We start from the raw sequence: 26,798 nt of genomic DNA, 5'->3' as shown, positions 1-26,798 counted from the left end.
GCCTTTTTTTTTTTTTTTTTAGTAGCGACGGGATCTTGCTTTGTTGTCCAGGCTGGTTTCAAACTCCTAAGCTCAAGTAATCCTCCCTCCTCAGCCTCCCAAAGTGCTGGGATTGCAAGCAGCCAGGTAAGCCACCAAGCCTGGCATTCAAGTGATTTTAAAACATGGTGTTATAACTGTACATCTCTCTAAAAATTCCTAAACTGCATACAGTTGTCTTATTATTAGCCATAATTTAGTACCGCTACTGAAATTATTAAACATACACTACAGATCAATTATATAATTATGTTAATATCTTTAGAAATCAAGAGTTGCAGCATAAGAGAAAGGGATACAAAAACAAAACAAGCAAAGAAGTTACATAAAAACGTAACGTTGTATTGGAAAAACCAGTATGAACTTATGATTTAGTTTTCGTTCTAAAAATATGTCATTTTTAGCTCTGCCCTGTAGTATGGGCTAGAAGTAAAGTATATCCCATTAGCAATGAAAATCCACCTAAACTGTGGTCTCTAAATACCACTTCCACTAATAGGGACCAGGCACCATACAAAAATGGCTGGTTCCAGGGCTGAGGCAAGAAATGTTCATCATGAGCCTGGAACATCTTGTTGTTTAAGAAAGTAAGGAAGCTACAGGTTGAGCATCCCTAATCTGAAAAATCTGAGTCCCAAAATGCCTCAAAATCCAAAATTTTTTGAGCAATGGCATCACAAGTGGAAAATTCTACACTTGACCTCGTGTGCCAGGTGGTAGTGAAAACGCAGGCACATGATACACAGTTTATTTAGTGTCCCCAAATTATAAAAAATATTGTATAAAATTACCTTTAGGCTATGTGTATAAGCTGTACATAAAACAGAAATGAATTTCATGTTTAGACTTGGTTCCATCCCCAAGATATCCAATTATGTATATGCAAATATTCCAAAATCCTAAAAAATCCAAAATCCAAGACACTTCTGGTACCAAGCATTTTAGATAAAGAATATTCAACCTATATCAAAGACTTGTTATTAGTGTCCATAGCCAAAGGTGAAAATTAGAGCATGCAAAAGAATAATAAATGGACTGAAACTACAACAAATCCATGAGTTCATAATGATACTAAAAAAAAATTATTGGCTACTTTTGGAGGCCGCTAGAACACCAACTCATTAGTCTGAAAATAGAAATTGCCATTTTGCAATTCCTCATGAAATAGCGGGTGTAGACAATGATCACCAACAACTGATAAAATTATGAGGTGAAAGGTTCATGGGGGAATTTTATAATAGATGGATCAGGCTAACACCACCTGAACCCAATGATGAATTTTAAATCTTTAAAAGTGGGCTAACCTGACATTTTATGCCTCCTTGATATGATATCTTCATAAGCATATAATACCCATGATGTATTATTTTTTTCTTCTTTTTTTTGGGATAGGGTCTTGCTCTGTCACTCAGGCTGAAGTGCAGTGGCATGAACATGGCTCACTGCAGCCTCGACCTCCTGGGCTCAAGAGATCCTCCCACCTCAGCCTCCCAAGTAGCTGGAACGACAGTGGAACCACAGGTGTCTGCCACCCCGTCTGGCTAATTTTTTTTTTTTTTAAGAGATAGGGTCTTGCCATGTTGCCCAGGCTGGTCTCAAACTCTTGGGCTCAAGTGATCACCTGCCTGGGCCTCCCAAAGTGCTGGGATTATAGGTGTGAGCCATTGCATCTGGCCTCTATGATATATTCTTGCAAAAAAAAAAAATTGAATCTAATCAAGCAGTAGAGCTCTAATTACTTGTTTAGAGGATATAAGGTGGCTATAAGAACATATTAAACATCATCACAAGGCAGCAGCTGGACAAATTCAGAATGTAGGAGATTTCTACAAGACAAAACACCAGGGCTTCTTCAACAAATAAATGGCATAAAAGAGAAAAGGGGAGGAAAGGGAGACGTGTTAAGATTGCAAAAGAATGAAGAGACATAGTAACCAAAGCAATGCATGGATCTTTTTGGATCCCGATTGAAATACTCCAAATGCACAACACTTCGAGATGATAGGGACAATATGAACACAGTCTGGATATTAGACAATGTAAGAAACTGTTACTTTGTCAGATCTGACCATGACTTGTGATTATATTAAAAAGTAATCCTTATCTGTTAGAGACACGTTACCAAATATATTATGTTGAATTTGATTTACTCAGTAAAATGAACATATTTACATAGAAATACATTTGGAGTATTTATTCAAATAATGATTCCACACTAGCCAAATTAATTGAGTTTGAATTTTTTTTGGTTATAAGCAGGACTGCAGAGTTCTGGATTCAAGGAAAGGACTTTGCAGGCTTTTGTAGAATCTGAGAAGCCTGTGCTTGAGAGGAAGCATCCTCTCCAGGGAAAAATGCCTGGTCTAGGGGCCTGATGTGGCAGAGACTGAGGGGTCAGCAGTCACCAGAGGCTCTGGTTGGCCTCTTTTCCCCTGGAAGTGTCAGGCAGCAGGCAGGAAGGCAGTCCTTCTTGCCCTGAGAGTTGTGCTGCACCCAGTGAGTAGGCACCGAGAGCTGCCATGGTCCAGGGAGCTTTATGAATGAAATGTTCCCAATGGGTGCTTTTTAGACATCATGATGAGGTAGCAAAGCTTGGCAGTCTTATTTGAAGACCTTATTGAAGTGTTTTATTCTTTTTTTTTTTTTTTCTGAGACGGAGTCTCCATCTGTCGCCAGGCTGGAGTAAAGTGGTGGGATCTCAGCTCACTGCAACCTCCGCCTCCCGGGTTCAAGTGATTGCCCTGCCTCAGCCTCCCGAGTAGCTGAGACTACAGGTGCGTGCCACCACGCCTGGCTAATTTTTTGTATTTAGTAGAGACAGGGTTTTACCATGTTGGCCAGGATGGTCTCGATCTCCTGACCTTGTGATCTGCCTCGGCCTCCCAAAGGGTTGGGATTACAGGTGTGAGCCACCACACCTGGCCTATTCATTCTTAAGAAATACTTCTGTTAAAGAGATCAACCAGGCCTCCTTAGTCTACAGGGGTCATGAAGTCCTACGCAGTAGCTGGCTCCAGGAGGTTACTGCCAGCAGAACCCTTGTCAATAACAATACTAAAAATGTCATTAAGACGATACAGGCTTATAGAGCATTTACCAGTCTCAAGCACTATTCTAAGTGCTTTTTATATATTGCCACACTGCAACCTCCAATGATCCTATGAGATCAGCATTCCTATAATTCCCATTTGACAGATGAGGCAACCGAGGCTCAGTGAGGTTAAATAACTTGGTCAATGACACGCAACTGCTAAATGGCAGAGCTGGGATTTCATTAGGAAAAGGCCCAGAAACCTTCTTGTGTAGGTGCTCAAAAGTGGTACCTGCCTGGCAAGACAGAGGGCTCAGATGGAGCACGACATTTTCTTTCTTTGGGGCCACTTACTGCATTCTCAGGATGGAAGATGTATGAGGCAGGGGAATTGTCAACAATGATCACTTTGCTCAGCTCCCGCCCAAGGCGACTCAGGTCCTTCACGTAGTTCCCACGATGAAAAACACATGATTCTCTGAAGAGCCGGGCCCGGAACACACCCCAGCGGTCTAGGAGGTCAGCCACAGGGTCTGCATACTGGAAAAGACGTGTCACAATGAAGGCTGGGTGTTTAAAAGAGCCCCCCAAACCCTGAACTACAGCAGCAAGATCCAGATTACGTTTTTTAAAAATGGATTTAATAATTAGATGTGTCTTAGGATCCTGGTTATTTTCCTCTCCGTGTACATAGGATGGCACTGGATTCTTCCATTTCTCTCACATCCAACCATCAGGAATTGTCAGTTTCATCTCCAAAAATAGCCTGACTCCATTTGCATCTCTCTATTTATATTGCCACCACCCTTAGCCTGGGCCTCGAATCTCTGGCCTGGGATGGCTGTGCGAGCCTCGTGAAAAACCTGTCTTTCCCACGGGGCCTCCTTTCTAGCCCATTCACCTAGAAGCTGTCAGAGTGGCCACTGGAAAACATATGTGCCATCATGTCACTCCTCTGCTGAAAACTCTCCACTGTCTACACACTGCACTTGGAGTAAGGCCCACGTTCCTCACTGCCGCGTCCCACATGGCACAGCTGAATGAGCTCCATCTGGAGCCCCTGGAGCCACACTGGCTTTGAGTATGGTCAGGACCTTTGTACCAGTGTTCCCTCTGCATGCATTCTCTCCCCAGCTCTTTGCAGAACATCTGTCTCCTGGTTTTTCAGGTCTTGACTTCCTCTCCCATCCACCTAGAGCCACATCTATCTTCCTTTCTGGGTTGTTTCCCTCACAGAGTGGAGTACTATGTGGGATTGCTTGATTTCCTCTCTCCTTGTCAGGGCCCAGGCCTGAAACATCCCCACCACCACATCCCTAGCACCTCCCAGAGTATCTACCACAAGAGGGGCTCAGTAAACATGAATTTCACCACTGAATGAATGAGCTGGCTCCAATGTGTCTTGAATGGCATGACACTGCCCCCTAGAGGTCCTCTGGGCACTTGGGCCAGACCAGCCCCTGAGTGACAGGATGGTGCCCAGCCGTCCACTCCCATAGATGCCCATCCACTTCCTTGAAGCCCAGGAGCTGGATGGGAGTTTGAGCCCAGCTCACAGTTGCGGATCATCCTGCCTGGCCCTCTCTCATGACCTAGGAAATTTCCCCCAAAGCAGGCTTGGAGAAAGAAATAAAGGGGTTTCTGAGAGAAAATCCTCATAACTGAAGATACCTAAAAGAGTGGGCCATACTGAGTGGCTGGGCCTGGAAGAAACAGGAGCAGTTGCCAAGCCTGACACGAGGCCAGGCCCCTGCACCAAGACCAAGTAAGGGGTACAACCAGGCATCAGCGGGACCCAGTGACTCTGCCAGGGAGGCAGAGAGCACCTGTGGCTGGTGGCGCTGGGAAGGCCAGTAGTGGAGTGCAGAGCAAGTGCCAGCACAGCTGTGGGACGTGGGCTGCAAAGCTGCAAGCAGCAGCTATGATTCCGTGGGAACATCCTCTCCTCTCCAAGGACATCCTGTAGGAGGCAGAGTCCAGGAGCAGCTGTGTTTCCTACTGGCCAAGGGAGGTGAGAGCTCAGGGCACTACACTCATCTGCTGCTGAGGCTAACCAGGGGCCATGTGGGTGGGTTGTATGCAACTGAGTCCAGATCAGGGGTATCCCATCTTTCGGCTTCCCTGGGCCACATTGGAAGAAGAATTGTCTTGGGCCACACATAAAATACAATACCACTAACAATAGCTGATGAGCTTTAAAAAAAATCTCCTAACGTTTTAAGAAAGTTTACGAATTTGTGTTGGGCCACATCTAAAGCTGTCCTGGGCTGCATGCGCCTTGTGGGTCACAGGCTGGACAAGCTTGCTCTAAATGGAAAAAGATGATCTATTTCCTCATAATCATGAACACTTGTGGTAGCACCTATCTTTCAAGAGTGTCTGAGTCTGAGGCCTCCAGGCCTTAGAGAATGAATGTGAAGAATGTAAGCTTCACAAGGGGAGGGACTTTGTCTCTTTTTTTCTTTGCTATATCCCCAGTATTTAGTACTGTGCCTGGCACACAATAGGTACTAAGTAAATATTTGCTGGGTGAATGAAGGAAGGAATGACAATGAAGCAGATACTGAAAGGCTACGACAGTCAGCTTGAGGTTCCTGCGGGCTCCTGGGCAGCAGGCAAGGAGGTCCACTGCACCACTACTGCTGGCTGGAAGCCGAGTCCAGAGCCAAGGACAGGGGCATGACCACCCATCAGCAGGACATGTACCTCAGCGAGGAAAGAGGGTGGAAGGCTGCACTTGGGAGCTGATTCGGCTCAGCAAGGCTGGAGTAGCAGCAAGAGAAGGGTTGAAGAGACAGATGGTGGGGCAGGTGGGAGCCATCCAGGAAGAGTAACCGAACAAGGATGTTTAAGCAAATGCTGGGGACAATGCCAAGGAAGAGTGTTCTCAATTTTCCCAAACAAAAAACAGCTCTCACTTCACTGCTATTGGTGCAATCTTCTTGTTTATTTCTTTGGTTATTACTTCAGGCCCTTCAGCATCCCAGAGCACTGTTGGAAGAGCCACTGATGCTACAGATAACAATTAATCTTGGTACCACTCATCTGAAAGATTACCCACTGGGGAAGACTCTATTTTCCCTGAGGCCTTGTTCTCTTTTTGAAATGCAAAAATAAGGACGAGGATTTTGAATCCCACTCCACTGGTTCATGCTCTAAGGCCTGGTGATAAGTCTGGCAGCATTTGTGCAAGTGGGGCTCTCCCGCCCCTCAATCATCACAGAGATGGACCCAACCAGCAATGACCAGGCCAGCAAAGCAGTGGAACATGCAGAGGAAGAGAAGGGAGTATGGGCATCAGGGCACCGTCCAGAAGCAGGACATGGCGGAGGAAGCTACTGTGTGATGTCCTGGAGACAGGCAAATGGTTAACCTGGGCCCCAGAAAACTCATCTTTGGGACCACTCAGGGTCCCTGAGATGCCCATGGAGACAACTGTGGTGCTACCAACAAATGGATGGTGTCAGCCCCATCAGAGTCAGAGTTTGGGAAATGGTCAAGGCAAAGATCTCCTGGGAGGAGCAAGGCCTACCCTGCCTGCCCCACACAGCACAGGCACCCTGCCACACCTGTGAAGGGGGAGACTAAACCATACTGGGAGGCTTGGGAACCTGCTAGTTTCCTTAAACAGTGGAGAGGACAAAGAAACCATTCTATTTGATCAGAGCCAGTGTAGATTTTAGGTCAGATTCATATCAAGCTTTAGGATCAAGATATGTCTGAATGATTTTATCATCACCAATAAATATATGTATATATATTTTTGAGACGGAGTCACTGTCGCCCAGGGTAGAGTGCAGTGGCATGATCTCGGCTCACTGCAACCTCTGCCTTCTGGGTTCAAGCAATTCTCGTGCCTCAGCCTCCCGAGTAGCTGGGATTACAGATGCCCGCCACCATGCCCAGCTAATTTTTGTATTTTGAGATGGGATTTCACCATGTTGGCCAGGCTGGTCTTGAACTCCTGACCTCAGGTGATACGCCCTCCTTGGCCTCCCAAAGTGTTGGGATTACAGGCATGAGCAACCGCGCCCAGCCTATCATCATCAACAAATAATTGTAACACAAAATAATGAACATCAGGAGTGCTTATCATGTGACAATGCCCAGCACAGTATGTGGAACACAGCAAGTGCTCAATGAATACTTGCTGTATGTGAGTCAGACACTGTGCTAAGTCCTTTACATATGTTATTTCATGTGATCTAGCCACAAGGTAGCTGGAATTATCCCCAATTTATAGAAGAAACCGACATGAGAAGTGAAGTAACTTGCCTCAGATCATACAGCTCATTAGGGCAGTTGGAACTCTCATTCAGCCCAAGCATGTGGGTGAGTGTCCAACACTTATCTCTCACTTGCTTCTCCCTCAAATCTGTGAAAGCAAAACCCAAGGACACAGGGGCCTCTAGCATTTGGCTGACAGTCAATGGTTGAGGGGTACGACAGTCAATGGTTGAGGGGTACACCATCCTTTGTCCATTACACTGGACCTGTTTGTGATTCTCTGGACTGTGGACACCCAGCTTCAGGTGGCTGCACACAGCAACTTCATGGAGCATTTGCTCTAAGTGCTCCCTGTCACCATGGTAACCCAGAAGGCTTTCAGACTGGCACCATGCACATGGCCTGCATCCATCCCATCTGGGGTGGGAACCTGTCACCATAGAAATGGCTTCCCCCACCAAAACAAAGGGCTGCTTGACAGATTGGGGGTAGGGGTGGAGGGGCTGGGAGTACCAGGCTGGGAGTGTGGGGCTGGGAAGCAGGACTCACCTTGGCCAAGCTGGCAGTAAAGAGCACACATTCAAAAAGCTGCCCCATCCTCTGGAGGAACTCGTCCACATGTGGCCGCTTCAGCACATACACCTGCAATGGCAGGAGATAGCAGGCTGGTCAGATGTGGCAGTTGCTGGGGATGGCCTGGGGCCCAAATGCCCACTGTAGGAAGAATTGCTACAAAGGTTCCTGCCTCCCTCCCCCAGGTCTATGCATAGCAGGCAGAGGCCTAGACTGTATGAGGGGCTATGGAGTCAGACGTGGCACTCCTCAGACAGGGCTCCAGGTCTGAGTTCACTGCAGACGCCCCTCCTAAGGGAAAAAGAGAAGCTGACCATGGTGTGAGGGTCTGGGTGTTGTCCTTTCAGAGGTCCAGGCCCAGCATACTGCCCAGCAGGTCTGGGATTGCTCTGGCTGCCACCTTCTGTTCTGGATGGACATCCCCCTTACTAGGAAGGTCTGGGGTTGAAGCACAGGCCCAGCAAAGCTGCAAGAAGGGGCTTCCTTGTCAGCTTGGGAAGCTGTCTATGACACCATAAAGGGTGGGCTTGGTATGTTTCAGGGGATGTGAAACCATCGCTATTCCTGGACCCCAGACATAATCCATCAGGAGGGGTCTCTGAGCAGAGGGGTGCAAAGAGTAGCCTTTTCTAGAATGGCTGGGCTCTGTGCACCCTTTTGACCAGGCCAGGCCAGGGGGTAGCAGTGAGGAGGCTAGGCTTCAGACCATACATAGGTTCTTGATTAGGGAGCCTGAATGAATCTGGGGAAACAAGGGAGATGGGAGAGAAGGCAAAGCTGGTGAGAGAAGACAGAGGAAGTGGGAGGAGGGAAGAACTAATTCAAACTTGAATAAATTCCGTTTGAAATTAGCCACTTCACTAAAATAAATCAAACTCTTTAAAATTCAATTCAGCATGTTTACTGAGCCCCAGCTCTGAGCTCAGCCTGATGTAGTTGCAAAGATGAATAAAACACAGGCCTTGCCCTTGAAGAGCTCATACTCTAGAACAGACATAGGCAAAAACATATAAAAATAAACATGGCATAATGAAAGTTGTAGTAGAGGGATAAATTAAGGACAATTAACTCCCCTCACAAGGGGAGGGGATCATAGAAGATAACATTTGGCCTGGACCTTGAAGGAGTTCACCAGGCCAATAAGGTTGAGAAGTGGGCTTTCAGGCAGAGGAAACAGTAGAGGGTGAGACCCGAGGCCTGAGAATACTTGAGAAGCTAGAGAGTAGCCAGGCTGTGTGCCCAGCCATCAGAGGTAGTGAGAGAAGCGGGAGCAGCAGGGTCTGGGAGAGGAAGTGGCTGAAGATGAAGTGAGAGGCAGGTCACAGTGGGCACATTAGGGCCTTGAATGGCAGATGGAGCAGGTGAGAATGGCAGGAGGAGCAGCAGAGGGGAGATGAGGGCTCTGCACCACATGCTGGGTGTGCTGCTGGCCGAGGAATTCTATACAGAACCAAGTCATTTTCAAGGTGCCAGAAGCAGGAGCTCAGGAGGGCCAGGACTCAGTGGGAAATTCATGGGTGACTGAAAGAAGGAGGTGGACATGGATTTGTGGCTGAGGGTGGAGCGAGGGGCTGGAGGAACAGGATGTCATAGCACGGGTGCCAGCACAGCTCTGAGGAGCTGGGAGGCTGGGGTAGGGCTGAGGGCAGGGCCTGTGGCTGCAACAGCTGCAGACTCCCACTTTGCCCACAAGACTCCTCGTTGCCAGCAAACGGGTGTGGCCTGTAGTCCTCAGTCACCCTGGGAGTCCTGCTTGGAAAGCAAGCTTTGCTACATGCAAAGGGCAGGAGACTGATTTGTGAACTCTGGTGTTGGTGCCTCTGGCAGAGAGGGGGGTCCTGAGCCCGGATGCCGGCGTTCAGGCCCGCGTCCCCGTGCAAGTAACCAAGAATAGGCCCATTGGGACCTGCACAGCCTATCCTGGATTACTTGAACGAGGCCACGGCCTTCGCCAGGGCCTTGGTCCTCCTGCTCTTGGCTCCTGTGGCTTCATTCCCTCGGGAGAGAATTTCTGACCCCAGCCCTGGGACCTTGTGATATCACAGCACAGCCAAGATGGAGGGTGGGGGAGCTCCTGCAAGAATGGGTCAGCAGTGGGCAGGCCAGTCATGCTTACAGTCACGTGGTACGAAGGATTAATTTCTCTCCTAATTCTTGCTATGCCATTGGGCAGCCTCTCCTTTGTCTCATCATGAGCACTATGTAACACAAGCCAAGATGATAAATGCAGAAGCCTTAACTGCTTCTCAGATGCTGAGTTAATTCAGTTGATGCTTTTGCAAATGTTAAATGCCCAAGTGCCTGCCGTTTTGGCTCTGTGATGGCTTTTAAAAGCATGAAGTGTGGAAACACTAAGGAAAAAGCTGCCTCTCCCCGGGACTGTTTCCTGGCAGGATGTCCTGGAGAATAAGCAAGAAAGCAAGGACATGGGAGGGAAGGGACTTGCGTATCAGGAAAAGAGCCCTGGGCCAGGAGGCAGGAGACTGGAATTTTCATTTTAATTCTTCCCATCGTATGACCTTTAACCAACCCCTTCCCTGGCGGAGCCTCAGTTTCTCCATCTAGACAATGAGGCAGCTGGACCAGCTGATTCCCAAGCTTTCTCCAGTTCTGACACCTTGCACTCAAGAACCAAAGACTACTGACATTGCTAAGAAAAGACATCCCGTTGTGGCTCAAGTACCAGGAAAGTCTCCTTCCTGGGATATCAGGCCAGATACGCTCCCTTTAAGACCTTGGACTTGACAAGGAAGATGGTTAGATCATCCCTGTGGAAAACCTGACAAAAGCTCCCCAGCTTCAACCTCTAAAGCTAGTTTTCCTACAATGTTCCCAATTTGTTCATAAATGAAGTTGTTTCCGGAAGAGCTTTATGCAGATAAGGAAAAAAAATCAGAAGCAACGAAGACGCATGCCAACTGACTATGGCATCTTTATTCATAGCAGCCTGCGGATCCGAAAACTCACACCCTTCCCCCTTTTTCTTTTGGGGTGGGTATTTGCTAAAGATTCTCTGGAGAAAACGACGCAGGAATGATAAGATCAGTCTGGAGCAGCTGGCATTGAAAATGGACACTTTTTCCCGAGAATCCACCATAAGTGGGTGACTTGTGGCATTTTCCTGTTGCCTGCTAGGAGAGTAGCCGAAAGCAATTACACAAGGAAGTTAATTAGACCATCAAGCTAGGCCAGTGGGGGATACGGAAACTTCTGAAATTCAAATCAAAGAACTATTTGAACTTGCAACCGCATCTAATATTTACGACTATAGTTTCCTTATAATCTCAGTATAAAATAAATTCATTGGAGTGAAAAAAAGAAAAACATTGTATTTATTACAGTATGCTTCCTTTTGATTCCGTAATAAAGTTATTACTGAAATGAGAATTTAGAAATAAAGTTCATAGGAAATGTAAGTACTAAAAAATCTTAATTGAAACTCAAATTTAGCTTCAATTTCTTACCTGATGTATAGTTCCATCGATTTCAACCGGAACAATAAAATCAGCATTACTAATAGGCTAGAGAAAAAAGAGACTATAATTAATATGTCTGAAGGAACAAAAAAACTCTGGAAATTTTAGCAAGAAAAAAGCCTGCCTAGACCAATGTTTTGGTTATTGGAAAAAACAGTTCAGGAGGAGGATGATGAAGCATGCCTTGGTTCCTTAAAATAAGCACAAGCAGGAAAGCACATTATTTTCCACTGTGAATGTCATTACATTTTCAGCATCTTGGTCCAATATCACCTGCCTGGCCTCAACCAAAAAGTGTGGCACTGCCTGGCTAGAGGATGGGGCTCCTGAAAACTCCAGCTCTTGCCCAGAGTCTTGCTGGGGTGATGGGGAATCACTGCTAGCCACCAGGGGGAGGAGCTGAGCATGTAATGGGCTCAGAGGACAGTGCTGCTTGAGGGAAAACTATTTGCACTTGGACCCACAACTGGCGGCTGCCCTGTGATGGGCTGCTCAGCAGAAGATGGCCACATGGACTCAAAACAGTACCAAGGCCATGTAGGGGTAAAGTCAGAGGCCGCAGGCCACACCCTTGGGCAGGCTCTTCCTCTCCTTGGACCTCAGTTTCTCCTCTCTTCCTTAGCTATTGTGATGGGTCTGATGCATGCCCATGGCCCCAGTCCAGTACTGAGAATCAGTGATTTCAGGCCCTCCCAGGTAGCCTGGCACCAGCTCCTGCCTTGGGTGGGGGTACAGAGCCAGCCCACCCTATGCCTGCTCCGCTCCAAGGAACACAACATCCAGCACACCCACAAACTTCTGGATATTTTAAATAACTCTTTGACAATATTAATGACATTTAAAATTCAAATACGATTCTTCAGCAGTCATTACGTTCTCAATGATGAACTTACACACAGTTCTCAATGGAATTCCACAAATTAGGTACAAAACTACTTAAATGAACAGGCCCAACTGAATCATCAGCCTGCAAACCCCTGGACAAGAGAAGAGAGACAGAAGGAAGGAGAAGGTGTGTGTGGTGGCCTCTGGGCAGGGGTAGGGGTACAGCGTCTGGTCAGACTCTGAACCGAAGTCTGCTTTTAAGCCCATCACAGTACACACAAACCCTCTTTGTTGATATATAAACTAAAAAACAAAAAACAAAACAAAAAAACATGGACAATGCTAGGTCATAGCACCGTTACTAAGCACTTAGCTTATGATCACTGTTTATTTACTCCCAGAGTTGGAAGGCCAAGGATGAGTTTAATATCATATAATTGCACAACTAAAATCAGAATCATGCTAAAAAACAAAAGGAAAGACTGAAGGAAGAGACTCTCCCAAGGCATTAGATTATGGAATCACATTCCACGGAGTATATTAAAAAGAGAAAAACCATTCCCCAGCTTACAGCAAGCACCATCCTTACTCTCCTCTCTCCTGCTGGTATAAAGGAGACTCTGCTACAGCTAGGGTTCTTCACTTGGGATCCATGAACCTATGCATTGTACAAATGTACATTTTTGAAGGGAAGAGGGTTCACAGCTTTCAGATTCTCAAAGGACTTTGAAATGCCCAGAAGTTTAAAAACCATAAAGAATATTCTGGTTGCAAATGTAGGCAGGCCAGGGGAGGGAAGAAATGAGGAAATGCCATTCACATTATCTTGTGGCATCAATGCTCTCCAAGCAGGTGCTAGAGACACTGGGGGTTACCAGGGCCTTGCCTTTGGAGCCAGGAATCCTCAGTAACATCGGGTGATCTGGCCAGTGTTGCCTACACTCCCACAGTTGCTTGGGAGGGAGTTCTCTATGCTGTGGTGGCAACCGACCCCTGCTCTGAAGGGCTTTCCTTCACAGAGACTTGGAAAAGTCCTGAGCAACTTGCCCATGGGGGAGAAATGGCTTCCAATGCTATCTAGGGTTAAGCTGGGACACAAGGTCACCATATCCCCTGGACCAACTATGGAAGGGGCTGGTCCTCAAGTGCTAGGGAATGAGGTGGTCCCTGCATGCCCCAGTAGCCAGAACAAGGCAATTTCTCACTGCTAGAGGTCAGTGTGGTCTCTTCTCCACTCTTCAAAGGACTCAAAGACAATTTTCTGGCTTTGTCCTACCAGAAAGGTCTCTGTTTAGTGAGAAGAACAAAGAAGGATGTTTCTGGTAGAAAGGTGTTTGGGCACATTTGACAGCTCTTCTGCTTCCTACAACTTGTAAGGAATGACTATGGTTCATGTGAGACACATGCCCCATCATGGATGGTGACCTTCATGTCTCTCAGTGAAGGGGAGTCCCAGGCTGGTGGGGGAAAGAGGAATGCAGTACAATGATAGAGCAGTCCCATTACCAGAAATAATCCAAGGAAAACAAGACCAGAATCCTAAATACCTGCTTCTTCTCCCCAAAACACCAATCTCCTATTTCCAAACTTTTCATCATTTGCCTCTTTTATACAATTTATTTCATGTCAAAAAAAAATGGTTAACTAACTCATTTCTTAACAGTGTCGCCACAGCTCTTCCTGCATGGAGCCCGTTTCTGCTGTTTTTCCAGCAGGAAGATGGAGATCAGGGAAGGTGACAGGAAGGAAGAGTGTCTGACCTCCACACCCTTCAGGAGGGAAGTCCTGAAGGTGGGTACTCATTTAGCTGTGAAGCTTGCAAAAAACCCCAGCCACTTCTTGTCATGAAGATGCTCAAATTAAATGGCTGAATCTGTTCAGATGCCCTGAAGTCTGGAAGTCTTCTTCAGAGTTGGACATCTTTCAAAAATCAATCTGGGAAAATCTCCATGATACCAGGTCATTTGACAGTTTCCAACAGAGACTCCCTTCCCCCTCCCAATAAAACACATAGCACTCTGGTCATCTTGACAAATATAAACAGTATCCTGGGGGCACTGAGTGCCTTGTGCCACCTGAAAAGTATTTCTGCAGCGGTTACAGCATTGGAAAATGCAAACCTCCTAAGAATGAGGTCCCAGTGATGTTGGTAGCTTAGTGTTTTCTTTCCAAACTAATTATGTTAATATTCAACTACTTTAGTTAATGTTCACCTGGGTTAATAAGCAGCTCCTGGGATTTCTACATGAAGAGTGAAGTCACACACTAACCACCATAAGCTTTCATCCTTTTTGTTTTCCCTTTTCCAATACAATTGTTATCAAATCACAAAGATCATGGATTGTTTTTTTATGTTGATTTACCTTAAACGAACTGTGCACCAATGTTTCATCTAAATCAATGACCACACATTTCTTTCCATAGTCAAGCACCGTCACCTCTGGAAGAAGGTACTTAGCTGGTGGCTAAAGGGGAAAAATAAATCAGTATTACATTTACGTAAAAGACAAACCAATCAGTATTGCATTATACTACTTTCAAACATTTAAATGCCTGGTCAAGCGTATAATGGGCTTTTATTAAGAACACTAGGAATAAGTAGTTTGCACCTAAAGTTTTATCAAATACGGTGCCACGATCTGAATGACTGCTATGAAGTCCTAGGCTTTGGAACCAGACAAACCTGGTTTCAATCATCAGCTCTGTCACTTTCTTGGTTGTAAATTGGGATAGTAATACCTACCATGAAAGGTTGTTGTTATCAGTTATAATGGCAATAAAATGCCCAGCATTTTGCCTCACACATATATTGGTGGCTACAGTTATTATTAAAATGGATTACACAATAATGAGTATTTAATTATAATAGGTACTGTCACAATGGAGGTCTGTTTCGTGGGGTCATATTTTGCCTGAAATTCACTGTGGCACATAAGTAGATTTTAGAGCTATGTTGGAACTACAGATTTTTTTTTTTTTTTAGTGACTGAGATTTTTTAAAAACTTGAAGACAAACTATAGGCCCACCAGCATAATGCAGTCCAGAGTTACCCCCAACACTAGGAAACAGAAATAAGACTAATCCAGGTACAGTGCCACCTTGTGCCACCGCACTGTGGTAGAATACTGAGCAAATGTGGTATTTTTACCCCTTGGATTCTCTGCCTCTGAAAGTTATACTTTAATCCACATGTTGTGTGTTGACCAAACAATCTATTTACGTGTCTTAGTAGCAGGTGACTCAAATCTCGTGATAAAGAAGTCATAAAGAGTTAATAAAATGCTGGGTATCTTCAGCCAACCATAAAATGCTAGGTATCTTTGGCCAACCTCACTCGATTTAGAGGATTTATTTCTTTAGGCCTTGCCTCATTCTAGAAATGATCTGAAGTATTTTAGGATACTTTGTGGCATATTCAATATCCAGAGTTAACTAATTAATTTTCTGACCTGCAAAGAAGGTCAAACTCTCTTTAATATTTGATACAAAACAAAAGGAAATATCTATTCTGAGCCCCTGAAGAATGGACAATTTAATTCATCAAATAAAACAAGAAAAAAATGAAATCAAGCTGTATTTCCTTTTACGTGGCTATTTCCTCTTTTTATTTTTTTGGTTCAAACTGAAAGTCAGTGATCAAAAGTTAATTTTGAACTTTAGCTGGTTCAATAGTAAATGTAACACAGGCAGTCAACAGGTTAGGTAAATTTGCAAGTACAATGATCACCTTGGCAGACAGAGACTGTCCAGGGTTGCCCAGGAAGAGGCTACGTGTGGAGACATAAGCATTTCTAACTCCATGTTTCTTCCTTTCCAACGTCATCCAGAAGAAAGAGCCTTTACGGCCTCCCATCTCTTTCAGCTGGAAGCAATCCTCCCTAATCCTGCAGCACTGTGACGGGATGTGGGGATGTGCCTTGGAGATAGGCACGAAATTCGAGGATCTAGAAAGGACTCTGTCCTCTATTACAAACCAGTGAATCAGCAGGTTATTTTTAAAAAATTAAATTTGCAAAAAGTTTTGTATCAAAAGGTGTTTTAAAAAGGCAGAGTGTGATGAGCTAAGTGAACATAGTAGGGAGAATGTGGGTCATTTTTGTTGTCTGGGACAGAGCAGAAAGCATGCTTGTGACCAGAATAAAATTTGTTTGAATTTTTATTACACAACTATTTAATATAAAACACATTCTCATTGTAAAGATTATAGACATGAGAGTAAAACACAATCATTCTCTTTTCTATGTCTCCCTTTTGACATTAGTGTCTATCCAGTCCTTTTCCTATGCGTTTATAAACTACTAAAATGTTTTAACTTATTAATTTAATTGTTAGCCTGGAAAATAAGGATCTGGAAATTCTAACCCTAGCATCTCTGAAAACATCAAAGATCTGCTAAAAGTGGTTCATTTTCCAAACCCAAGAATAAAGATTACTTTCTTAGCACAGTTAACCCACACTTTACAAGCATTCTTTAACAGTAAGTAAAACCCCTCATGGTGCAATCTAAGAGAGAAAAGTTAACAGTAAGTAAAACCCCTCATGGTACGATCTAAGAGAGAAAAGATGGAGAAGGGTGAGACTCATATTAAGCAAGCAATTGATTTTAATTTGTGCTGCAGGAAACAAGGCCAAGTTGGGAGGCAACAGGCTAGGAGGTTCCATTAATCCTCTGCTGTTTCCTAAATGCACACAGCTTCCCTGAGAGCTTGGCTTTAGATTAATGCAAATTCTTCAGCCCATGGGTAAGAATTCTTTGGGACAGCTGCATCCTTGGAAATGTAAGGATGCTATATAATGACAATACACAGTGCTTTGTTACTTCAATTGATCTGTTCAGGTGATGCTTGAATCATTAACTAAGAAATGTCCTGCACCAAGTTTTCTCTGAAGTCTTCATAAAGCTGAAGAACAAGAGAAATACCAGTCACATCAAGAAAGGTCTTTCTTATACAAAATGACTTGCTCAAATGTACACAAAGAGCATTGCCGGGGGGTGGGTGGAGGAGGAAGGGACCACGGCTTGCCATCCACGGTTGGGGAATGGTATTCATTCCTGTTCCTTTCCTGGGAGTAAATCTGAAATTTCCTGTCCTTGGCAGAGAACTGGCAGCCATGAATAGTTAACACCAAGCTTATTTCCTCTTGGAGTGCCCACCCCACAAACTCTCATAAATCTTACAGATGTAGTACCTCTTCCTGGTACATTGGATTATTGTTTCCTTACTTAAGATTTCTCAGGCTTAAGGTCTGCACGCTGTGCTCCTCAAGCCCTCAGAGCTCCAGGTGGATGTCAGGGCCTAACGCAGGAGGGGAGCAAGAGGAACTCTAGACTGCTTTTAATTAGAATAGCTGTCCTGCTTGTATGTTCTTCATAATGTTTTCGTGGAAAGAAGTGTACTATTGCTGTATTAAAAGCCTTAGGCAAATAGCATAGAAACATAGCTGTTAGAAAACAAATCCTCTCCCCTTTCAGCATTTTTATGGCTCGGTTACACTGCCAGCCTCATGTTTGTGAGCATCTGTGTGCTGTGTAATTTAAGCAAAAGTATGGGATCGGTAGGACTCAGGACACAGCCTCAGTGGCGTTCCTCACTGGGGCCAAGGCATTCGAGTGCTCACCTCAATTCATGACCACCCATACTTCAGCAGTTTCAAACTTTCGTTCCCTCTGCATCTTTTCCTAATACTTCAATACCCGACGTTCACCAAACAGCCCATGAAGCTTCCCACTAAGGAAGGCCCTAAATCCTGGCTCATAGTTGGGAGATGAATGATACTAATGGTAAGGATAAAGATGTCATTTCCAATACGCGTGCAAAACATGATTACTCAATAAATGGTGCTGGGACAACTGAGTAGCCACTTGGAAAAAAACATAGCTTCCTACTTCATGCCTTACACCAACATACATTCCAAATGGATCAAAGATTTAAAGGTATAATGGTGAAACTATTAAAAACTATTAAAATACTAGAAGAAAATATAAAATCAAGGAGCATGAAGGATGATATTAATATTTACTTATATAAAACTAAAACTTCCTTGTGGCCAAAATAATTATAAACAAAAAAGGCCAAAAGATATATCATACATTTGGGGAGAAGTATTAATTTCCTTAAAATTTAAAACGACAAGCAACACAGCATAAAAAACTACAGGAAATGAATAGAGAAGAAGAAAGATAGCCAATGAACTTGTGAAAAGCTGTTCAAACTCATTGACAAAGAAATGCAAATCAAAGTAATAAACTGATACCAATCTTTGTTTTGTTTTGTTTTGTTTTTGAGACAGGGTCTGGCTCTGTAGCCCAGGCTGGAGTGCAGTGGTGCCATCTCAACTCACTGCAACCTCCGCCTACCGGGCTCAAGTGATCTTCCCAAGTAGCTGGGACTACAGGCATGCACTACCATGCCTGATTAATTTTTTTTTTCTTTTTTTTTTTTGAGACCGAGTTTTGCTCTTGTTGCCCAGGCTGGAGTGCAATGGTGCGATCCTGGCTCACTGCAACCTCCGCCTCCCGGGTTCAAGTGATTCTCCTGCCTCAGCCTCCCAAGTTAGCTGGGATTAAAGGCATGCACCACCACACCCAGCTAATTGTGTGTGTGTGTGTGTGTATATATATATATATATATATATTTTTTTTTTTTTTTTTGAGACAGAGTTTTTTTTGCTCTTGTTGCCCAGGCTGGAGTGCAATGGCATGATCTCAGCACACCGCAACCTCCACCTCCCGGGTTCAAGTGATTCTCCTGCCTCAGCCTCCTGAGTAGCTGGGATTACCGGCATGTGCCACCACACCCAGCTAATTTTGTATTTTTAGTAGAAATGGGGTTTCTCCAAGTTGGTCAGGCTGGTCTCGAACTCCCGACCTCAGGTGATCTGCCCACCTCAGCCTCCCAAAATGCTGGGATTCCAGGCATGAGCCACCACACCCAGCCTAATTTTGTATTTTCAGTAGAGATGGGGTTTCTCCATGTTGGTCAGGCTGGTCTGGAACTCCTGATCTCAGGTGATCCGCCCACCTCGGCCTCGGTGGGATTACAGGTGTGAGCCACCGCGCCCGGCCACCATGCCCAGTTAATTTTGTGTATATTTTATAGAGATGGGGTTTCACCATGTTGCCCAGGCTGGTCGCGAACTTCTGAGCTAAAGCCATCTGCCCTCCTCGGCCTCTCCAAGTGCTTGGGTTATAGGCGTGAGCCACTGCGCCTGGCCTGATACTATTCTTTATTTTCAGATTAGCAAAGATTGAAACATTTGATTATCATTTTCAGTAAGGGTATGAGGCACTCTCATAGATACTTCATGAGAATGTAAATTAGCATAAGCTTTTGGAGGATAATTTGGCTTTAATGTACCAATACTGTAAAATATATCCTTTGACCTAGCATTTCCACAAATAGAAACTGATCACAAAGAACTATCACACAAGTCCATAAGCACACAGAAAAGAGGATATTTTTAAGAGAAATATTTGTAATAGCACAGAAGTGGAAACAAAGTAAATGCCATCAATGAAATATAAAACAATGAGGCAGATATATACCTACTAATATTTGGAAAGATGTTCAAGGCATCTTGTTAGAAAGTAACAAGCAATTTGCAGAATGGTGAATACAACACAATTTCATTTATATAAATATGTTTGTGTTTGTCTGGAAAACTTCTGGAAGGATAAATGACATATATTAAAAAGTGGTACTGCCTAGAAGGCAGTAGGATTACATTGAGAGATATTTTCTTTTTGCTTTAATCTTTCAACTTCACGTACGTGTGTATGTATGTATTCCCACAGGTGTTAATCCCAAATCCTTCAATATTTAAAAATTAACCATGAGCTTGAATTACTGTTTAGTAAAAAATTAAAAGACCAAACCTACACATACAAACAGAGCAACATGCGAATGAAAAAAGAGGGGTGAGGTGACAGGCACAGATAGGGACCCCAGATGCAGCTGCTCTGGTCACCACAGGCTTAGAGGATTCTTTACCTTCAGGGCCTGAAGAAAGCTTTCAGGAGGTTGTGGGATCTGGTTTGGAGGCTCAGCACAAGCCCAGATTTCTGCTCCTATGTATGGCACCCTAAGCTCTCAGGGCTCCCAGCACTGACCAGGTCCCCCTGAGGTCCAGAAAGGCCAGAACCACGCTGCTTATGCAACCTGGGGCCTTTTCAGGTAGGTGCAGATTTTGCAGGGGCTCCCAAGACTTGATTCCAGAGCTGAGCTGGCCCGGATGGACTGGGATCAGTCCTATATGCTAAGCAGTCAGTGGAAATCACACTGTGCTCACTAGTGGAAATGCTTTTCTGGAAGTCATCATTCAAAAGTGCAAGTTCCTTTAGCTTGGCTGTTTCTTTGGGCAAGATAGTTCATAGGTTCACATGGCCTGACCCAACATCTCACATGTAGGACACAGTCAGCAGTTTATTGATCTATCATTAGGATCAATTACATAAGGAATTTTCTTCTTGTTTATCTTATTCCAGAATTCTATACATGGCTGAATCTAGATTTGTGGGAAAAGGGTCCGTTTCTTCAGTGGGGTTTTTATACTGACAAGTGCTTTTGTTCTGCACTTAACTTTGCACGTGGCTGCCAATTAGCTTTAAGAAAAAACAGTAATAGTGATATTGAAGGTGGAAGGAGAGATGCTACCTGCCATCATTTAATGTAGGTACCTCTGCAGGAAAAAAATATGTCAAAAACTACTTTATATAAAGGTTAAAGAGTCTTCTGGTATTAACTCTGCTGAGCATCTTCCTCAAACTCTGGATAAAAAGTTGTGCTGCTAGGTCAATCTTTTTCATCAAAGCCAGTTTTCTCAACAAAACCCAACCCTCAGGCACATAAGCAAAGTCAGAATCACTACACAGACTCTTGCAACGCATTAGTCAATGAAGAGTTAGAGTTTTGAGAAAAATGAAATTACTGTAAACTTTTTGGGCAATTTGTAAGTGACATGTACTACCAAAGCCTTTGGAGTCAACCTGCACACGTGAAATCCATCTACTCCTTTCTATGTAAGATTGCTGTGTCTATTGTATGTTCCCAGAAAACATGTGAAAAACTCCAAGGAAAGAGAGATGAACACATTTGAATCAAGTAATCTGAATCTGATCATCTTTACAGACTAAAAAATTAATTTATAGACACATTTTGAAACCTAAATCCTTCTCTAAGGACATAAGACTATTTGAAAGGTCTTGTTTGATACAGGCATCTCAACTGTAAATTTCTTTTGGGAGTCGGTCTTCAGTTTACTTCTTACTGACTGGCCTCAGGCTGGGTGGCTCTGCTGGCAGAGCAGGAGGAAGAGAAGGGACAGCCAGGACAGCGGATGGCTGAGGGGTGGCTGGTGCAGGACGGTGCTGGGGTGGAACAAATTTCAGGGATGACAACAGAAGTGGGGGTGGCCTCAGGGAGCGCCCAGCTGGGGCAGAGTTGCAGCACAGCAGGCCTGTGGGATGGGTCCTGCAAGTCCCGAGAATATAGTTACGGTGACTTCTCTGATCTCGGAGCTACAGCCATGCTACCACCGATAAGTTAGAAACAGTCTGGTCACCTGGGACGTGGGCTTGGTGAGCCCAGTTCCACTGGGACTGAATCTGCTGCAAAGAACTGGGTCTGGGCAAAACAATGTTCCCGCCAATCTATGGAGTTGAGGCTAAGATAGTGGGGTGTGGGTGAGGCCTCTGAGCAACCTCAGCTTGTTCAGCTTGGAGGTCCTTCCCAGAGAGAAAGGAAAAATGAGAATTAGGTTAATGGAGCTGGCTGCCCTGCTGTTCCTGAGAAAGGAAACTGTCTCTGTACAGAACTTCCTGCTCACAGTTTAAAATGCAGCTTCAGTTTTCTTTTTAACAGAACAGAGCTGTTTATACCACATGATAAACTCACCATAAGCAATAACATTAAAAAAAAATCCTTTATATAAGCAGGCCCAAAGCCACAAGATTTTATGACTGTTTCAGTAAATAAAATTAGATAAATATACATACACTTGGTATGGGAATGACCTGCCTCTGGTCACCCTGAGGAAAAAGAAAAAAAAAATCATTGTCAGGTTTGAAGAGAAGATCATATTCTCAAAAGAAACTTCAAAGCCCTCTTGAGCACAGCAGCTGCATGATCTGCCATTCTCTGTACCTTGGTGGTGTTTAATCAACAGGGGGAACCTGAAAATTTTCCACAGTTAAGGCATGAGGCTCCTTCTGTCTCCCAGACACCTGCTCTCCCAACAAGCCAGGCTGGGCTCCTGAGACTCACAAACCATTTTGTGTATTTAAATAGCACCTCCCTTACTCCCAGGAATTCAATCCTTAATTAAAAAACAAAAATAAAAACTCATACTTTAATCCTTGATTCCCTCTAAAAACTGTTTGTTTTTTCTTTTAAGCAAGTTTTTCCCTAAAAAGACTAAGTCAATATCATATGCAGGGAATGAGAGACATGTTCACCAGATTACAATGACCCCCTGGTCATTCCAGGAGCTCCCCAGGGGAAGACTGGGGAGAGGGGACAAGGCAAGGTACAAGAAGTTCCCTCCCAGGCAACAGACAAGGGGATAGCTTTCCTTTAAGGGAAACACAACCTGTATTCACAGGGAGTGTTAAGAAAACCTAGGCCCCAAGGAAAGGCCTCAAATATTCCTCAGCCCCAAATGCCAGCCATTCCAAACCTAATTGATGGAAACACTTCATTATAGCATTGTTAAGAAATGCTAATAAAAAAGTTTATTTCCACTGAGCATTTCCAGTTTCTGTTTCTTCTTTTTTAGATGGCCTAATAAGGCAATGCACTGCTTCATGCCTTGTACACTGAAGGATTTGTGAAAAGATGTGTCCATTTTTATTAAGAGGGTTACAGTGATAATGAGGTCTCACGTGAAGGGGCCAAACCTGATGGCTGGCAATGGCAGCTGCCTGGCACCTTTCTGAGCTCTGTTTTGACACTAAGAACTATTTAGCAACTTCTTGATTATCTCCAACCCCTAGTCATCACCTCTGCAGCATAAGAGCAAGTATCATTTCCTCTTGAGATGATCTCCACAGTTCCTTCCTTTTTCAGATTTCCGGCTTGTCTTAAGGATTTTAAGCTTCCTTCTGACATCACTCAAGGCAGAGCTATGCTGCTCTCCAACAGACAATGCAATCAAATAAATCAAAGTTTTCAAGAACTTGCACAGATAAATTCATTTCAGAAGCTCTTAAATAATATTATTCCTAATACAGGGACTCAAGAGTAGGTCACTGCCCCTACAGACATACTTGGCGGAGGACATACTTTAAAAAAACTTTTATTTTAGGTTCAGGGTACATGTGCAGGTTTGTTATATAGGTAAATCGCATGTCATGGGGGTTTAATGCACAGATTATTTCATCACCCAGGTAATACGCATTGTACCCAAGAGATAGTCTTTTCATCCTCACCCTCCTTCTAACCTCCACCCTCAAGTAGGCCCCAGTGTCTGTTGTTCCCTTTGTTGTCCATGAGTATTCAGTGTTTAGCTCTCACTTATAAGTGAGAACGTGCGGTATTTGGTTTTCTGTTCCTGCATTAGTTTGCTTAGATTAATGGCCTCCAGCTCCATCCATGTTGCTGCAAATGACATGACTTCTTCTTTTTTACGGCTGCATAGTATTTGGTGGAGGAGATTTTAACCAGAAGCTCATAGCCTATTTGGGTCTCCTTATTTTTATTTTATTTTACTTTACAGATGGGGTCTTGCTCTGTCACCCAGGTTGGAATGCAGTGGTGTGATCACAGCTCACTGCGGCCTCAAACTCCTGGCTCAAGCCATCCTCCTGCCTCAGCCTCCTGAGTAGCTGGGACTATAGGTGTGTGCTGCCATACCTGGCTGGGTCACTTCAGAGTAGGGTTTCTCAACCTCAGCACTAGTGACATTCTGGGCTGGATAACTCTGTTGTGAGGGATGTCCTATTTGTTGCAGGATGTTTAACAGCATCCCTGGCCTCTACTCATCAGATGCCAGCAGATACTCTCTCCCCCTCTAGTGACAATCAGTCTTCAGCTCTGCTCTAGTAGGAGAGTGCAGACAGCCCCTGCACACAGGTACACCTTCAGAACACACTTTCGATGAGATGAGCATGTCAACGACGCGCAAGATCACAACAATGCAGCTGAAGGGCCTGACAAAATGCCCACTATGAGCAAGCAAAGGTGATGATCTAGAAGGATATTTGGGCTTGAAAATTACCCTAGAAGCTTACATGTATGTATGTGTGTGTATACAGCATGAGGTATGCATATGTTTGTGAGTGTCCAGCAATCTGTTTTACGCTGTCCTTGCCCTTAAAGGTCCTCCATGGTCTTTGCCATTGGGGTGCTGACTCCTCCCAGCCTCTGGAGGCTTCTGGTCTGTAGGTCCAGGTTGTGGCTGTGATGGTGGCAATGGCTGCTAACCCAAGCCGCTGCTGCAGAAGCAGCTGGAAACTCAAAGGCTCCAAATCCTCGTTTCTCCAGGTCAAAAGTAAATATGCAGGGTGGATGGAACCCTAGAGGTCATCTGTCCCATTCTGTCCATGGCCTTCCTTCTTCCTCTGGCATGCTGAATTCTGAGAGGCATAGATACTTAAGGACTCAGCAGTAGAAATGGGCCTGGAATCTGCTTCCACATCTAATAGGCCTGGGCTTTGTGTTCCGAATGTCCTGAGCAAGCAGGGTGCAAGAGGTAGAGGGTCCTCCTCTGGGAATTCGCTGCCCTACTCTGACAGGGCTCTTTCTTTGGCGTCTGGTCTCCCGGATTGACTAGTCAAGTGTTATGGAAATGACGTATCACCCCACTTTGGATTATTAAATTAACTCAAAGTTAACATAATTCTTTAAAAAGCCATCTTGACAAATGTTAATAGAAGGAAGTTCATGAATGAACAGTAAGTCCAAGTGAGCTCAGCTCTGCTGGAGGAACTGCCTCTAAAGGCCTCTATTTCCTGATAGATACGGCTGAGTACTCCAGGAAAGCTTCCAGGGCTGCCATGCCATTTCCTCATATCATTTGATCTACAAAGATACCAAGCTGTCTTCCTTATTTTCTTTCTAAAAATTTCTCGGTTCTTTGACATTTTTTGTCCCAGAAGAACTTAAGCCTTTCTATCCAGAAACAGCACACACATTTCTCATAAACATGAGAAATCAAAATCTGTTATGATTTGAATCAACTTTGGTGGAGTCTTTTGGGTTTTCTATGTAAACAGTCATGTCATCTGCAAATAACACTAACTTTGTATCTTTTCCATGTTTATACCAATTGTCTCATTTTCTTGGCTTATTCCATTAGCCAGAACCTACCATTGATTTTCCTGTGTTGGTTGCTGTTTATTTTTAGAAGATAGCTTTTTATCGTGTATAGTTTTCTTCTTTGGCAGCATTGTTGATTTTATATATAAAGATTTATGGGCTACTATATAGTTCATGTATTAGACCATTTGTCATAAAGTGCCCCTATTTATCCTGTTTAATGCTTCTGAATTTGAATTCTGCTTTATCTGATATTAACATTGCCACTCTTGCTTTCTGCTTGATCTGCCTTGTATATTTTGCCCATTTCTTTATTTTCCACCTTCCTTTATCTGTATATGTTATGTCAGAAACTGTCACCTACTATAATTGTCATTAGCACTGTCCACCAAATAATTCCAGTTTTCTTTCTGAATATGTGGGAGGATTACACTTCCATTTCCCTTGAACTTAGATGCAGTCATGTGACTTACTTTAGCCAATAAAATGTAAGTTGAAATAAGGCATGTTTTTCTGAGTTTTCTGAGTGAAAACTTTAAGAGCCAATGTGATTTATCACATTTCCTTTGTCCTGCTGCGACAGTCATGGAAGCAAAGAGATGGGGCGTAGGCACGTGAATGAGGATAAGATGGTTATACTGTCCAGTATGGTAGCTACTAGTCACATGTGGCTACTAAGCACACAAAATGTGGCTGGTCCAAATTAAGATGTGCTGTAAGTATAAAATACACATCAGATTTTGAAGGATTAGTAAGATAAAAAGAATACAAATTGTCTCACTAATATTTTTTCTATTGATTACATATTGAGATAATATTTTGGATATAGTGATTAAATAAAATGTTATTAAAATTAATTTCACTTGTTTTAAAAATATTTTCATTAATGTGGCTACTGGAAAAAATTAAATGATACATGTGACTTGCATTATATTTCTGTTGGATAGTGCCACAGAACAAAAGGCTCAGCCTCAGCCAACCCATTATAAAGAAGTAGCATGAGTGAAAAATAGACTTTTATTGTTTAAACCTCTGAGGTTTTGAGATTGTTACTGAAGCATAAACAAACCCATACTGACTAGTGTATCTACTTATGAGTCATTCCTCCCTTGTCCTGATTTTGTTGAGAGCAGGAATATGCTGGGCTAAATTCCTCCCCTGTTGCTATTGGATAGCCATGTGACAAATGGCTATACCCAATTGGTTTGACTAATTCAACTGTATGCTATTTCCAAGAATATACCTGTCATCAGATAGAAATGATTTTGGCAGTAAGTAAAAGAAATCTGCCAGGCACTGTGTCAGGCCAATAAGACATAAGCAGAAGTCTCCTGGGTTTTTCTGTGAAAGCATTTACTTTCCATAAAAGGGAC

General features: G+C 43.9%; 1 protein-coding gene and 1 non-coding gene across 2 annotated transcripts in view; both read right to left on the bottom strand.

Annotated features, from left to right (window-relative positions):
* The window catches only part of CTDSPL (CTD small phosphatase like), a 118,885-nt gene that overhangs the window by 1,790 nt on the left and 90,297 nt on the right, over positions 1 to 26,798 (bottom strand). The window contains 4 exon segments of the mRNA XM_063805579.1: positions 3,425 to 3,610; positions 7,847 to 7,939; positions 11,335 to 11,391; positions 14,535 to 14,636. Of these exon segments, the coding sequence (XP_063661649.1) occupies positions 3,425 to 3,610; positions 7,847 to 7,939; positions 11,335 to 11,391; positions 14,535 to 14,636 (438 nt within the window).
* MIR26A-1 (microRNA mir-26a-1) lies at positions 9,737 to 9,813 on the bottom strand. Its single transcript, NR_031996.1, has one exon. It is a non-coding gene; the product is annotated as a microRNA mir-26a-1 (primary transcript).

The sequence above is a fragment of the Pan troglodytes genome, chromosome 2 (assembly GCF_028858775.2).
Source record: "Pan troglodytes isolate AG18354 chromosome 2, NHGRI_mPanTro3-v2.0_pri, whole genome shotgun sequence".
Taxonomy (NCBI): domain Eukaryota; kingdom Metazoa; phylum Chordata; class Mammalia; order Primates; family Hominidae; genus Pan; species Pan troglodytes.
The sequence above is the reverse complement of the archived record's forward strand: the minus strand, read 5'-3'. Positions and strand labels throughout refer to the sequence as shown.